Source organism: Penicillium rubens, assembly GCF_028828025.1.
Source record: "Penicillium rubens strain IBT 27055 chromosome Unknown utg000001l_segment0_segment0, whole genome shotgun sequence".
Classification (NCBI taxonomy): domain Eukaryota; kingdom Fungi; phylum Ascomycota; class Eurotiomycetes; order Eurotiales; family Aspergillaceae; genus Penicillium; species Penicillium rubens.
In genome coordinates, this window is record NW_026890599.1 from 6,325,691 (window position 1) to 6,339,121 (window position 13,431).

Sequence of the window (13,431 nt, forward strand, 5' to 3'; positions counted from 1 at the left end):
GGAGCTCCCTTCCATTTGTCCCGCCTGCCCCTCGATGTAGATTTTGTCCTCCCTCTCTGCCCTTGCTCTCATCGTCTCTTCTTAACAGGTTTACGTGCCTTTCATGCATCGTCTCCGAACTTCACCTACCCTGCGGCAATTGCCACGAGCTTTGTCATGCTCTACCCCGCGCCGTACCTTAATAGCTACCCCGAGTAGGTTCAACAGCTCTGTAGGGCCAGACCCTCACGAGCGATTGGAAGATGTTACACCAGGAGTCGACCATCTACTGCATGTACCACAAGAATCCAGCAGCTCTAAGGGCGACGTGCAAAAAGCCACATCTGACGTGGTTAGAAGAAAAGCCCGTGCGGATGGCGTCCTAAAAGTGGGCAAAAAAGAGTCGATCTGGGCTGGAAAAGAGGAATTGTACTTGCATATCGACAAATCCACCACAATAAAACTGCCATATACTTATCTGCGCGATTCATGCCAGTGTACAGTCTGCAAGGATCAACACTCGAAGCAGCGCTCGTTCCGCACAAGTGACATTCCCAAGGACATTACCCCAAGCTGGATTAATTGGGATGGAAAAAGGCTTTCAGTTAGGTGGGCCAACGACATTGGCGGCTCTGAGACCGTGCATGAATCAACCTGGGACCGTGACTTTCTAAAGAAACCCATTTTCAACACTCATCGTCAGCATTGGAACGCCAACTGCAACCCGATCATGTGGGGACGGGCTTATATGGAGATGAGTCAACATTGGGTGTCCTACCCTGACTATATCGCCGATGATTCCAAATTTGCCACAGCGATGAAGCAGTTGCAGCGTCTGGGCCTTATTTTCTTGAAGGATGTTCCAAACTCACGATCGATGGTTGAAGCTATAGCAACACGCATGGGACCACTACGAAACACCTTCTACGGATCAACGTTTGACGTGCGCACAGTTCCAGAGGCGACAAATGTCGCATATACAAATCAGTTCCTTGGGTTTCACATGGACTTGATGTATATGAATGAGCCACCGGGATACCAGCTGCTCCACTGTTTGGAGAACTCGTGTTCTGGAGGCGAGTCGTTGTTCGCGGACACATTTTCGGCTGCGAAAGTCATGAAGGACCGATACCCAGAAGATTATAGGGTTCTCCGCGACCAGCGGCTGGGATATGAATATAGACACAAGGACCACATCTACTATAACGAACGACCCGTCTTCGAGCATGATTCTGACACAGACGAGCTGCGCCATGTCAATTACTCGCCCCCTTTTCAGTCTCCCCTCCCACCACGCCATGGGAACGGGCATGATGCGGAGCCCGTGAACAAGCTACGAGACGCCCTTGCTAAGCTCACTTCTATCATTGATAATCAGAAGCACATCTTTGAGCTCAGGCTCAACCCTGGTGATTGCGTCATCTTTGATAACAGACGCATCGTTCATGCCCGCCGCCAATTCAATGCCAGCGTAGGTTCTCGCTGGTTAGCAGGCGCGTACGTCGATACGGATGCTCTGCTATCCCGCTTTGCTGTCTGTAAGAACCAGCACCCAGATGTTTGGACCAAAAAGGCCCAGAAAGCGTTGGTGGCGAACAAGACAGACGAGAACTAGGACAGAAGCGAAACATAAGCGGCAAGAGGACAAGAGATCGGCTAAAGAGGGACGCGGAGAGATAGAGGGACAACCAGCGATTGATCAGCTTCACGAGAACATAGCGGAAGAAAGGAGAAAGTACCGTTCGAAAGACGAAGATCGATTAACACTATCTGAATCGTGCTCAAGAGTCGGCATCAACTTCCCTTTCTATGTACGACTCCGATGTGTCTTTTCGTGGGGTTGTTCAAGTTGTCGACCCAGGATCGATGCCTACAAATGTAGAATCAGACGTACATATAACGTTTTCGTATTCTTGAGACCTGAGCGCAGCTTTAGTGCAATAATTAAACATAAGTCATTGAGGCACAAGGTAGGCTGAACCACCAATATAAGCTTCTGAAGAGGAAATGTTGGATCTGGCATGGTCAAGAGGGATGGTATGTGACAATGGCTTGGTTTGACTCGACGCTGCTTATTTCAATTTATAGCAAGGGCTTGTCCCGCACCAAAGGGAAGGATACGATATGATCACACATGCGTAAGCCGTATCAAGACAAAAAAAGCGTTCATCATTATGTTAGACTTTTAGCATCTAGCCCCAGATATACGGGGGTCATGGGTATCGTGTGACGACCAACTAACCACTCAAGCAGCCGCAGTGGGCTTGCTTACCGAGTGATCTTTAAGGAAATCGGGGTCGCTGTTGATTTCCTCGCGGACCTGTACCATTTAGTTAACAACCGAACCAAATAACCGGAGTGGGACAAAGCACGTACAATATCCAAGCCACCCACCAATTCTCCATTCACCCACAGTTGGGGGAAGGTTGGCCATTCAGCGTACTCTTTCAGACCCTGTCGAACATCCTCATCGGCCAAGATATTGAAGAAGCCGTACTTAACACTACGCTCACGTAGGATGCCAACCAGCTGCCGACTGAATCCGCACTGTGGGCTGCTCGGCGTTCCTTTCATGAACAGCATGACAGATGCGGCCTTGACCAGTTGCTCGAGGCGGGCAAATAGTGCCTCCCGGGATTGTTCGGGTGTCAGGGCGGGGGCAGATGCGACGGGGGTTGCGTTAGCCGCATCGGCGGCAGGGGGCTCAGAAGCGGTAACCGGGGCCTGAGTAGCAGTCAAGGGACCATCCTCGCGAGGAACTGCAGACAGCGGCGGTGGGATATTGGCTTTCGCACTGTCCATTGGACCGACGGCACCCGCAACATTTCCGCGGCCAGCATGGCGCTCGACAGCGTCACGAACCTTGACGGCATCACTTCCACTGATCGACTCTAAAATTTGGCCGCTACGTAGGCACACGACGAAGGGCACGGCCGAAACGTCATACTCCTCTGAGATATCAGGTAGCTCCTCGGCGTTGATGCTGACAAACGAGATGGTGGGCGGGGCAGTGGCGGGGTACTGCGAAGCGAGGGCTGAAAGCACTGCGCCCATCTGCGCGCACGGGGCAGCCCATGGGGTGTGGAAGTATAGGACGACCAATGCAGAAGGTGATAGGGAAGAGAGATGCGATGAGAAGTCGGCCTCAGATGTGATTTCGGTGAGTGTCGACATGGTGGAGTGTGTGTGACAGGAGGATGAAATGGCTGGAACAGATGGTAAAGCCCAGAATCGGCGATGAGAGGTATTATTATTTGAAGTTAGGCCCAACAAGTACCAAGACGAATTCAAAGTCGAGAAGTGAAGAAGACGTGACAGAGGAATGGCGTGACGGATACCTAAAATAAGCCCCCCTGCACGGCGATCCCAGATTTCCAATGTTTCCGGTTATCAGATCGTTTGGCGTCTCTGGCGTCTCTGGCGTGCCGTTTGTTTTATATAAGCCGGAAAAGTCTGCGATACCGGGTAAGCTATTCTCCGCATAACACGTGACTTTGATAATGTATATCATGTGATCTTATCGCGGTATCATGGTGAATTTCCATGCCGCCAGTTCAGCGATGACACTGCAAATCCGAAGGCAACATGGGAAAGGACAGGAAGAGAAAGCTCAGCCCCGACGATCCAACTGGTCACCCCGCTCCTCAGGGATTTGGTGTGGCTGATACCTTGTCCCGTCTGCAGAGCGATAACCCGAGCAGTGAAGGTTCGAATGGGAGTCATGCGTCAAAGAAACGCAAAAGAGTTGATGGCGAGAAAGTTAAATACCCAGATCTCACATATGCCGATGGGAAATTACTGTCACCTATCCGGATCGCCGATCTACAGGGGTTGCTCCTCTATTGCTTCGCCGACGGCATCGCACCCCAATGGATCTCCATGAAGCATTCTGGACATGTGCGCAAGGTGGTTGTACTGATGGTGCCTGGCCTAGAGATGGGAATGTTTGATGGGACAATCTCTGTGCAGCGAGAATCAGCGACCGGGGAGCAGGAGTCACAAGAGCCCAAGATGAATGCGCCGGGAGACACTGAGGAGGGACACAAAGACGAACACGCTGCTGATTACGAGCGATGGAAACAGGGCCTCCCATTGCCGGACCGGTCGCATCGCTTCAATCCTCGATCCATCACACGCGAAAACCTCCCCGCGCCACTTCAGCCCCTGGCCGACATGTTTCCTCATATCTGGCCAGTGAAGGCGCCGGGCGACAACAAATACAATAAGGTCCATTCGCCACTGCAAGCGATTCTTATGTCCGCGCCACCAAAGACCAAGAATGACGACTCCCGTACCAAGGGTGCACGGCCCGCAAAGGTAGAGAAAAGCTTCGTTCCGAAACGAACACCAATCACAGCGTTTGTCACTTCACGCGAGGATCTACTGGAAAACGAATTTATTTTGCATCCTGTTTTCTTCACTTCCGATGATGAAAAATCTTCCCAGTTGGAGGCTCGACGGCGAGGCGGGCACTCGGTGGAAGATGGATGGGTAGATACCCAAGTGCCAACCCTGGAGTCTTCTCAACCACCCGATGCTGAAATCGAAAGTGGTAGTGTCACTGCTGGTCGAGATGTTTTTGCGCTGGACTGTGAGATGTGTATTACTGAAGGGGGTCAGTCTGAACTCACACGCATCAGCATGGTCGGCTGGGGCGGCGAGGTGGTCCTTGATGAGCTAGTCAAACCAGCACGGCCAGTGATCAACTATCTCACACGTTACTCTGGAATTACCCCGGAAATGCTCGAGCCGGTCACCACGACCCTCCATGATATCCAGCAACGGCTGTTGACTCTGCTCACGCCGCGTGCCATACTCGTGGGACACTCCCTTAATTCCGACCTCACAGCACTCAAGCTTGTCCACCCGTTCATTGTCGATACCAGCATCATTTACCCACACCCACGTGGTCCGCCACTTAAATGTAGTCTGAAATGGCTCACCCAGAAATACCAAAACAAGCAGATACAAAGTGGAATGGCCGGGCATGACTCCATTGAGGATGCCCGTGCTGTTCTTGAACTTGTGAAGTTGAAATGCGAGAAAGGTGAGCGATGGGGCACGAGTGATGTTTCCAACGAGAGCATATTCCGTCGACTCGCGCGCTCTACTCGACCGAGTCATCTCCCTCGTGCTGGTGAGGAACGAACGGGAGCAGTGGTTGACTGGGGCAACCCGGAACGTGGGTTTGGCGCCCAGGCTACTGTCGCGATTGGATGCCGGGATGACGATGCAGTCGTCAGGGGTGTTTCTGCGGTGATCAATGGCGACGAGTCCAATCCTTCCATTCCAGCAGGTGGTGTTGACTTTGCCTGGGCTCGTATTCGTGATCTCGAATATCTTCGTGGTTGGTGCAGCCGCCTGCCTGACCCAAACAACGCCAACGAGTCCACGGCCCTTTTCCCTCCTCCCGAAGAAACCACACCGACCACAACCTCTGGCAATGGGGATTCGACAGATCTTCCGCAACCTGACGTTTTGGCTGACACTGTCTCCCAAACTGTCACCAATATCTCGCGCATATATGAATCTCTCCCTCCATGTACCCTTTTCATTGTTTATTCCGGGACAGGCGATCCACGTGAAGTGAGCCGTTTGCAGTCCATCCACAAGAAGCACCGCGAGGAGTTCCGATCTGGCAAGCCATGGGATCAGCTGACCTATAAATGGACCGATGTTGAGGAACAGGCTCTGAAGAAGGCTTGTGAGCGTGCTCGTGACGGTTGCGGATTTATGTCTATCAAATGATCCGACTAAAGCTAGACATGCCCATATTTCGCATGTCTTATGGACCTTCCATCCCCGTTGTATCATGATCCTCACCTGCTGTTTAAGATGAAATTGTGCTTGCTTTATCACAATTGAGATAACAAGAACCTACGCGGTATTAAATTCAAGAAAAGCAAACCAAAACAAAGCTGGAAAATGGGATATGTAATACCAGCTTTAGAAAGAGGAATTGATAGAATTCAAACTTCATCCCTACCTAGGTATACCATACGGAAAATTGTCAAAGTAACTCGAGATGTACGTATGTAGCTTTGTAGGTCTGAGCAGTTTATTCGTATATGAGATGCTAAGTTTCCCCTGTTCCTATTGACGGTACTTATATATCGTCCCGAATATCAGGTGCGAAAAGACCCCACCGGATTTCGGTGGGGCGGAAGTGAGAGATTTCTCCAACCGACACCAACCTCTTGCACTGGCAATGAATCCCTTTACGCGGCCAAGTGCGCCCTGGCACCTAGTTGGCCTTGCGTCCGAATTCCCGAGCATCGATGATGATTCCCGGATTGTGCCGAGATGCAAAGCTTTCAATATCCCCAAGACAAACGACACTATAGAGCCAGTCGAAGATATTGACCTACCAGGAGAACTGAAGGACCAAGTGCTAGTGTTCAAATACAAGGGCAAATATCATGCCATTGATCATGTGAGTTAGAAACTCCTTTTACTCAGAAGGACTGAGCTCATCCTCTCTAGCAATGCCCCCACTCGTCGTTCCCACTTTCACGGGGCAACCTCTTCGATATTGAAGACTTTGGCGTCGTGCTCAGCGCAGGTCTCACATGTCCCAAGCATGGTTGGTCGTTTGATATATTCTCTGGGCGCGCTGATCGCGGCAACTACACCCTCAAGGTGTGGGAGGTGCAGCTTCGCGACTCATCGGCACCTGGGAGTACAGACCAAGAGGTTTGGGTGAGGCGGAAACAAAGAATTGGTTAACACTTGCCACTTTCCCCTGGCGAATCATCATAAGAAGTGCATGCAGGCTGAGTTGACCTGAATAGGGTCACAATAGCTTGGCACCAATATTTCTTCTCACCGGAAAAGGTCTCATGAGTCTAGAAATACACGGATCTCCCTCGAGTGATCGAATCTAAACACGATATTCAACCTACTCCTCGCATCTCGATTATCCAACTATCTATGCCGGGATATTCATATGGGTAGTGTCGATCCCTGATTTTGGCTCAGGATTGAATGAGACCCATATATCAACATTGTACCTCGGTAGATCTCCGACAGCTTTACTCTTTCGCCAATTGTAAGGGGCATGAAGTCCCTGTGTGGAAAAAGGCTGAAGATATCAAACCCGGAGAGAGGAAGGGGGAATTAGCAAGAAGGTGTTGGATATATGCATTTCTGTGGTTGTTCGTATCCGATGAGATGTCTGCAAGGTTGATGCCATTGATAGTGAATGTTGCACCATTTCTTTCCCTATTGAGATCCATTATTGGGTAGCATTCTTTCTCGAGACGCCAATTTTAGTTCGACATTGCAAACAAATCTGTCTCGTCAGTGCCGTACAACTAACCGATCTGTACGTGATGCACCTGATGGCTTATATCAATTTCTTTCCCTTTCTCTCTCTCTCTTTTTTTTTTTTTTTCGCCGTTTCGATTTATATTATTTGTTTCCCTCCCCATATTGTACTTTTGATATTCTACAGGTTCCTATTGCACGTGGAGAATGGAGCCAACATTCCAACTGCCGACCTGGCAACCCTATCGCCACTGACAGGGTTGATCAAGTATGTGGGATTCCTGACCCTTTGAGTACTGTTTAAACATTGTACATGTACTTGTGTACGTTGTGTTGTACAAACAAACTACTCGACTCCTCGCAACGAAGTATCCCCCACATCTTGTCAGTCGGGTCTCTATTTCACCATGCTCCTATCAGCTATTGCCTGCGCAATTATTTGGCTATGTGCAGTGGATGCGAAGGACCAAGATGGCTCAGCTTCACGATATGATTTTGTTATTATTGGTGGAGGTACTAGCGGATTGGTTGTTGCTAATCGACTTTCAGAGATGAAAGGTTTCACCGTGGCAGTGATCGAAGCTGGAGATTCAGTCTTCAAAAATGCTAACGTCTCTGCCGTGACGGGTTATGGCCAAGCATTTGGGACGGAAATCGACTGGGCCTACCAAACCGAAGATCAAACATATGCAGGAGGGTCGAAGCAGATTATCCGTGCTGGAAAAGCCATCGGTGGTACCAGCACTATAAATGGTAATTGGACTAATCCCGGGCGTCCAGTGGAATGGATCTGTTGGAATCTATTGTGTGTATATTAAGCTTGCTAACTCGGACTTCACATAGGGATGTCGTACACTCGAGCGCAAAAAGTTCAAATTGATGCCTGGGAACAAGTCGGCAACGAGGGTTGGAATTGGGACAACCTTTTCACATACTATAAGAAATCAGAAGAGTTCCAGGTGCCCACATCTGAACAAGTTGCTCGTGGCGCCGATTATTACATTGCCTATCATGGGGAACATGGCCCGCTCAAAGTCGGTTGGCCCCAAGCAATGACAAACAGCAGTGTGCTACCCCAGCTCGATGAAACCTTCCAGCAACTAGGTCTCCCCTACAACAGGGATTGCAATGGTGGTAGCATGGTGGGACTCACAGTCCATCCTAATACCGTCGACAGCGAGGCCAATCTTCGGCATGATGCAGCCAGGGCTTACTATTGGCCCTACCAACATCGTCCTAACCTCAAAATTCTATCAAACACTTCTGCGAATAAGATCATCTGGGAAAGCGATTCCCGCAGTGAGGCCGTTGCTGTTGGAGTTGAAGTTACCGGGGTGAACGGAGTTGAGACGATCTACGCGTCGAAGGAGGTAATTTTGTCGGCTGGGTCCCTCAGGTCACCTATGCTTTTGGAGCTGTCTGGCATTGGGAATCCTGGTATTCTCCGTCAGTTTGACATCCCCGTCCAAGTCAACATTTCCACGGTCGGTGAGAACTTGCAGGATCAGACCAATAACGGCTTCTCTTATGAAGGGAACGAGTTCTGGCTTGGTTCGCCGACATTTTCCGCTCTACCATCAGCCGACGATATATTCGGTGAGAATACTCCCACCATTGCGTCTGATGTTAACTCAAGCCTCGCGGAATATGCAACAAGAGTGTCGGAATATTCCAACGGTGCAGTCGAAGAAGCCAATGTTCTGGCTGCTTTTCAACTCCAGCACGATCAAATATTCAAGTCACAAGTTCCGTACGCGGAGATTGTGCTTCTGCCCATCGGAAACTCGTTTTCCAGTGAATACTGGCCTCTTCTTCCTTTCTCGAGAGGAAGTGTCCACATAAACTCCACAGACGGCTCCCAACCACCTTCTATCAATCCCAATTACTTTATGTTCGGACAGGACCTGAAAGCCCATGCTGATGTGGCTCGATATATCCGCAAGGCATTCAGTACCCCACCTCTGAGAACCATTGTGGGAGAAGAATTGGCACCGGGACGAAAGCATGTTCCAGAAAATGCATCGGACTCTATATGGGAAGGTTGGGTTAAGTCAAAATGTTTGTCATGTCTCTTTTACAAGCTCGAGCTCGAGAATATTGACTGACCCCCTTCAGATAGGTCGAACTTCCACCCGGTTGGCACTGCCAGTATGCTGCCTCGGGATAAAGGGGGTGTTGTCGACGCTGAGCTTAGGGTTTACGGTACTAAAAATGTTCGAGTGGTTGATGCTTCTGTCTTGCCCTTCCAACTTACTGGCCACCTTACCAGCACTATTTATGCCGTGGCGGAGAGAGCGTCTGACCTGATAAAGAAGCGATATATATTTTAGGCGAATCATTCAGCAATCCCTTGATTTTACTTGTTGGTGTTGATGGCTTTACCGAGTACCATCCTGGGTTTGCACATTAGTGAATATTATATTTTGTTAGCGCTACGTCGTTATGATTCATACATATGGGTCTAGACATGGGAGTTTCCCTCTATGCGGAAGGGAGCCCTCGCCTCGCCAGTGAAGTTACCTCTAGCACAACCGGGGACGCGCAAAAGGGCCTGCGGAGCATTCACTGGGCAGCACCGGGTGATCCTTCAGGTAGTTGCGGGGTATGGAGTGCAGTACAGGTGTTTCACGGGCTTGCTTTCGCATACGGAAAAGGTGTGTAGGGCGCCGATGAGGAGGTTGGTATGTTGTTGGTGGCTGAGGGCTTCGGTGTGGGGCGAGGCGGACGCGGGCCAGGAGTTGGATTTTGCTATAGACAATTCAAGGCTGAGACTTCAGCCTGCTGGGAAGTGGGAGAGACAGTCGTTATGGACTTCTTCGTTGATGTTTAGGAGGTCGGCCAGATTAGCGCGGGTCGAGGAAGCTGTGGAAGATTGTTCGGTCGAGCCTGTCCGTGAGGCGGTACGGTTCGTGCCTGATGCTCAACCTGGGCAAGGATGGTTATATCGATTTGCTCGTGCATAAGGGGTAAAATCACCTTACCTACTTGAACCCCGTGCGTGAATTGAGGCCACCCTGGAATCTGACCTCGGGGAATTGGGAGGTAGTGGATGCTCTGTTGGCGGTTGATCTTATTTTCTGGCCGTGAAGAATGTCCCCAGCGAGATCTCTATCGCACCAGCTTGGACGAGCGTGGAATTTTAAGTGGCAATGTTCATATCCTGAGAGTGATACTGTTGACATGCACTGCACGCAGGGTATCTGTTTGGCATGCAGTCCATGCAGGGTATGCGTTTGTCTGTCTGTGTGCAGACTGAGCTTTTTGGCTCTTTGCATCTTAGTCATACAGCTGGTTTATATACCAGCTTTTTCCCATAGATTCATCTATCACCTCTCTTCATCTCCATCCTTCCTCTCCTCCGTAGCCTCAACAGGTTATGAGGCCCTTTTTCCTCTTTTCCCTTTGCTAGCTAGTTTCATCAAGAACTAAGCTTTCCTTTCGAGTATAAACTGTCTTTCTTGAAGAAGTTATAACTCACTTTTGGAGTATAAGCTATCTCTCACTTTGTTAGAGAAGCTATATCTCACCTTTTCTTCATCGCCGCCGAGCGAAGAAGCGTTCGGACATCGCCGTTGTGCGCATCCGAATCACCATATCGCCGCTATACGAAAACCCGAGACACCGCTATATGTACCCGGATTACAATTTCACCGCTATATAAACCCGTCACCTCTGTGTGAACCCGCCTTTAACAATCACTATATGAATTTGTCTATAAGCACCAAGCGGAGTCTCTTTTCCTAGAGAAATATCTCTATCGTGGTATACAGTGTCTTTGAACTGTGTTCACATCATTTTTTTTTATATATTTATATACCTAGTTCATATCAGTCATAGCCAACCCTTCTCCCTTCTCTACTACTACTAATATAGCGTACCTCGCTAATAACAGTAATAACTGGAAAGCAATCCGCACTACTATCGTTGCAAACCAAGCAGTGAACCTACCTAAACCAGGCAGTTTCAACCTATACAAGCTCACTCCCCCTTTAAAATAGCGTACGGATCTAGACAACTAGATAGATCAGGTTGAAAAAGTCCTTCGAGGATACAATTTGTATCACTTAATCAATAAGGACATTCCTTAGCCAAGAATTCGTGATCCAAATAGTCAAAAATAGAATACGCTCTCACTACAAGTCGGATCTTGGCTATCAAGCAGCATCCACCATACTATCATACAGGAAATCAATACGCGGGGCAGCGATCTCTACTATACAGATAAAATTTTTGCAGAAATCAAGATCCACATAAAAGGAGAGGGACACGGAGCGCTAAAAGCTGCTATAAACACCTTCTATGACCTCAGACGGGATCAATTTTCAACAAGTGCGGAGTATATTAATACTCTAAAGCATATATACAAAGAGACTTATGATCTACATACTAAAATTGCTCCGTACCATACACTTCAGATAATACTAGGCCAGCTAGCAGAAGTGCAGGAATTAAACAGCTTTATTATCGTAAAGGACAACGAGCTAAATACAATCGACAAACCAGTCCAAACTATCACTATTACTAATTTTTATCGGTATAGTATTGCTATACTAGACTATATCAAGTCTAGCAAAGCGGACTCTATAGCTCTTTCTACTATTAAGAGCCAATCTAGAAAATCTAGGTCTTCCAATACGTCCAATTCGAACAATACAAGCACTTCTAAAAGGCGCACCAATAAACCGCCAAAGGGTGTATCTACAGAAGCATATATCAAGAAATGGTTATCTCACAAACCAGAGAAGAGTGATACTAGGTGCTATTTATACTACGGGAAACTGGGACATAGTGTGAAAAACTGCTTTTATCTATATCCAGAGAAAAGGTATAAGAATTGGAAGCCTTTATTAAATATATAGGTTTTCAACACCTCCAAGAACAAGGAGACCGAGTTCAAAGAAGACAAAATCCAACCTATACATGGTCCGCTCACAGATCGAGCGAAACAGGCCAATTTGTCTACTCCAGAGGCAGCATCTGGTTTTATCATAATATCTATCAATGTCGATTTTTGCAAAGAAGGTTTCAATCCTTCTTATATCATAACAGAGAGCTACTATAGAGATAGCAGTTCCGACAAAAATGTGATCAAAAAGAGCCGGTACGGCGAGAAAGTCATGGCAGAGAGCTGGTATAGTGAAAACGTGATAGCAGAGACTGCTATCCGGGAGGATAAAGCAGGTATGCTTTCCTACCTACTTCCTAGAGAAACGGCCGACGACAAATCGGATAGGAATACTCTTTTTACAATACAGCTCTTAGCAATAGTACCTAGTTATCCATAGGTTTTGGATACAGGTGCATCGGAGCATATTTGCAGTGATAAAACAGCTTTTTCCACTATACAAGCTTATACAACTAGCTAGGAATACGAATAGTAGACTTCCGGCAATAAGAAAGTCAAAGCTAATAGACATAGGACTATCAGCTTAACACTTCATCTCGGAGATAAAAAGCTTCACGATAAAGCAATACCTCCTACTTGCTATCAACTTCGACTACACTATATTTACAAAAAGGGTGGTCAATACAACCTCTTTTCCCTAGGGACAGCAGCAAAGCAAGGAATCTAGTAGAATAGCAAGACCGGAGCTTTACACAAAGACGACATTCTCATTAGTTATACCAAAATTCACCAGCGTATCCTATTTTTACAGCTTACTTCACCTACTCTCGGTGCAGTAGTCATTTCATCTAAACTAGCTCACCGGAGACTAGGTCATACTAGTAGTCATACTACAAAAATCAACCATATAGACCTAGGTTATAATATATAAGAAGATAGGGCTAGTTTCAATTGTAAAGCTTGCAAACTCGGCAAATCAAAGCGGATTGTATCTCGCTCCTAGCAAGCGAGAGCAACCAGAGTAGGCTATATATTTCATATTAATCTATAGCCTATATCACCACCTAGATTTAATCCAGATACGAAGACCAATACCAGCAAATTTAATAGAAAATATATTATGATCATTACAGATAATACAACCAGATATCGTCTAACACTATATCTCGCTACTAAAGCGGATGCTTCCCTAATTCTCCAGAAATTTGCTTAGGAGATACACCAAAAGATAGGTTGCTAGCCGTAGGAATAGCGTATTAATAGAGGCACGGAATTCTCTACTTTTACCAAATAGGCGAAATCAGCTCCTATAAACATAACAGTCACCTTATTAGCTCCCT

The 13,431-nt window shown here is 47.8% G+C and overlaps 5 protein-coding genes across 5 annotated transcripts; 4 read left to right on the plus strand and 1 right to left on the minus strand.

The window, feature by feature from the left end:
• Positions 1-103: 103 nt before the first annotated feature.
• Positions 104-1,594, plus strand: N7525_002439 (putative Gamma-butyrobetaine hydroxylase subfamily; the record flags this gene model as incomplete). Its single annotated transcript, XM_061212316.1, has 1 exon — positions 104-1,594. The coding sequence occupies one exon, from the start codon at positions 104-106 to the stop codon at positions 1,592-1,594; it is 1,491 nt and encodes a 496-aa protein (XP_061071542.1).
• A 630-nt stretch (positions 1,595-2,224) lies between these two features.
• On the minus strand, positions 2,225-3,153 carry N7525_002440 (PICOT family protein; the record flags this gene model as incomplete). The annotated part of the gene is made up of 2 exons (XM_002556864.1): positions 2,225-2,299; positions 2,356-3,153. 2 exons carry the CDS (start codon positions 3,151-3,153, stop codon positions 2,225-2,227), a joined length of 873 nt encoding a protein of 290 aa, XP_002556910.1.
• A 411-nt stretch (positions 3,154-3,564) lies between these two features.
• N7525_002441 (RNA exonuclease) lies at positions 3,565-5,727 on the plus strand (the record flags this gene model as incomplete). Its single annotated transcript, XM_061212317.1, has 1 exon — positions 3,565-5,727. The coding sequence occupies one exon, from the start codon at positions 3,565-3,567 to the stop codon at positions 5,725-5,727; it is 2,163 nt and encodes a 720-aa protein (XP_061071543.1).
• A 381-nt stretch (positions 5,728-6,108) lies between these two features.
• On the plus strand, positions 6,109-9,575 carry N7525_002442 (Glucose-methanol-choline oxidoreductase N-terminal; the record flags this gene model as incomplete). Its single annotated transcript, XM_061212318.1, has 5 exons — positions 6,109-6,412; positions 6,463-6,700; positions 7,666-7,998; positions 8,089-9,303; positions 9,361-9,575. Exons 1-5 carry the CDS (start codon positions 6,188-6,190, stop codon positions 9,573-9,575), a joined length of 2,226 nt encoding a protein of 741 aa, XP_061071544.1. The 5' UTR covers positions 6,109-6,187.
• Positions 9,576-9,700: 125 nt separating this feature from the next.
• On the plus strand, positions 9,701-10,075 carry N7525_002443 (uncharacterized protein; the record flags this gene model as incomplete). Its single annotated transcript, XM_061212319.1, has 2 exons — positions 9,701-9,847; positions 9,908-10,075. 2 exons carry the CDS (start codon positions 9,701-9,703, stop codon positions 10,073-10,075), a joined length of 315 nt encoding a protein of 104 aa, XP_061071545.1.
• Between the last annotated feature and the right edge of the window lie 3,356 nt (positions 10,076-13,431).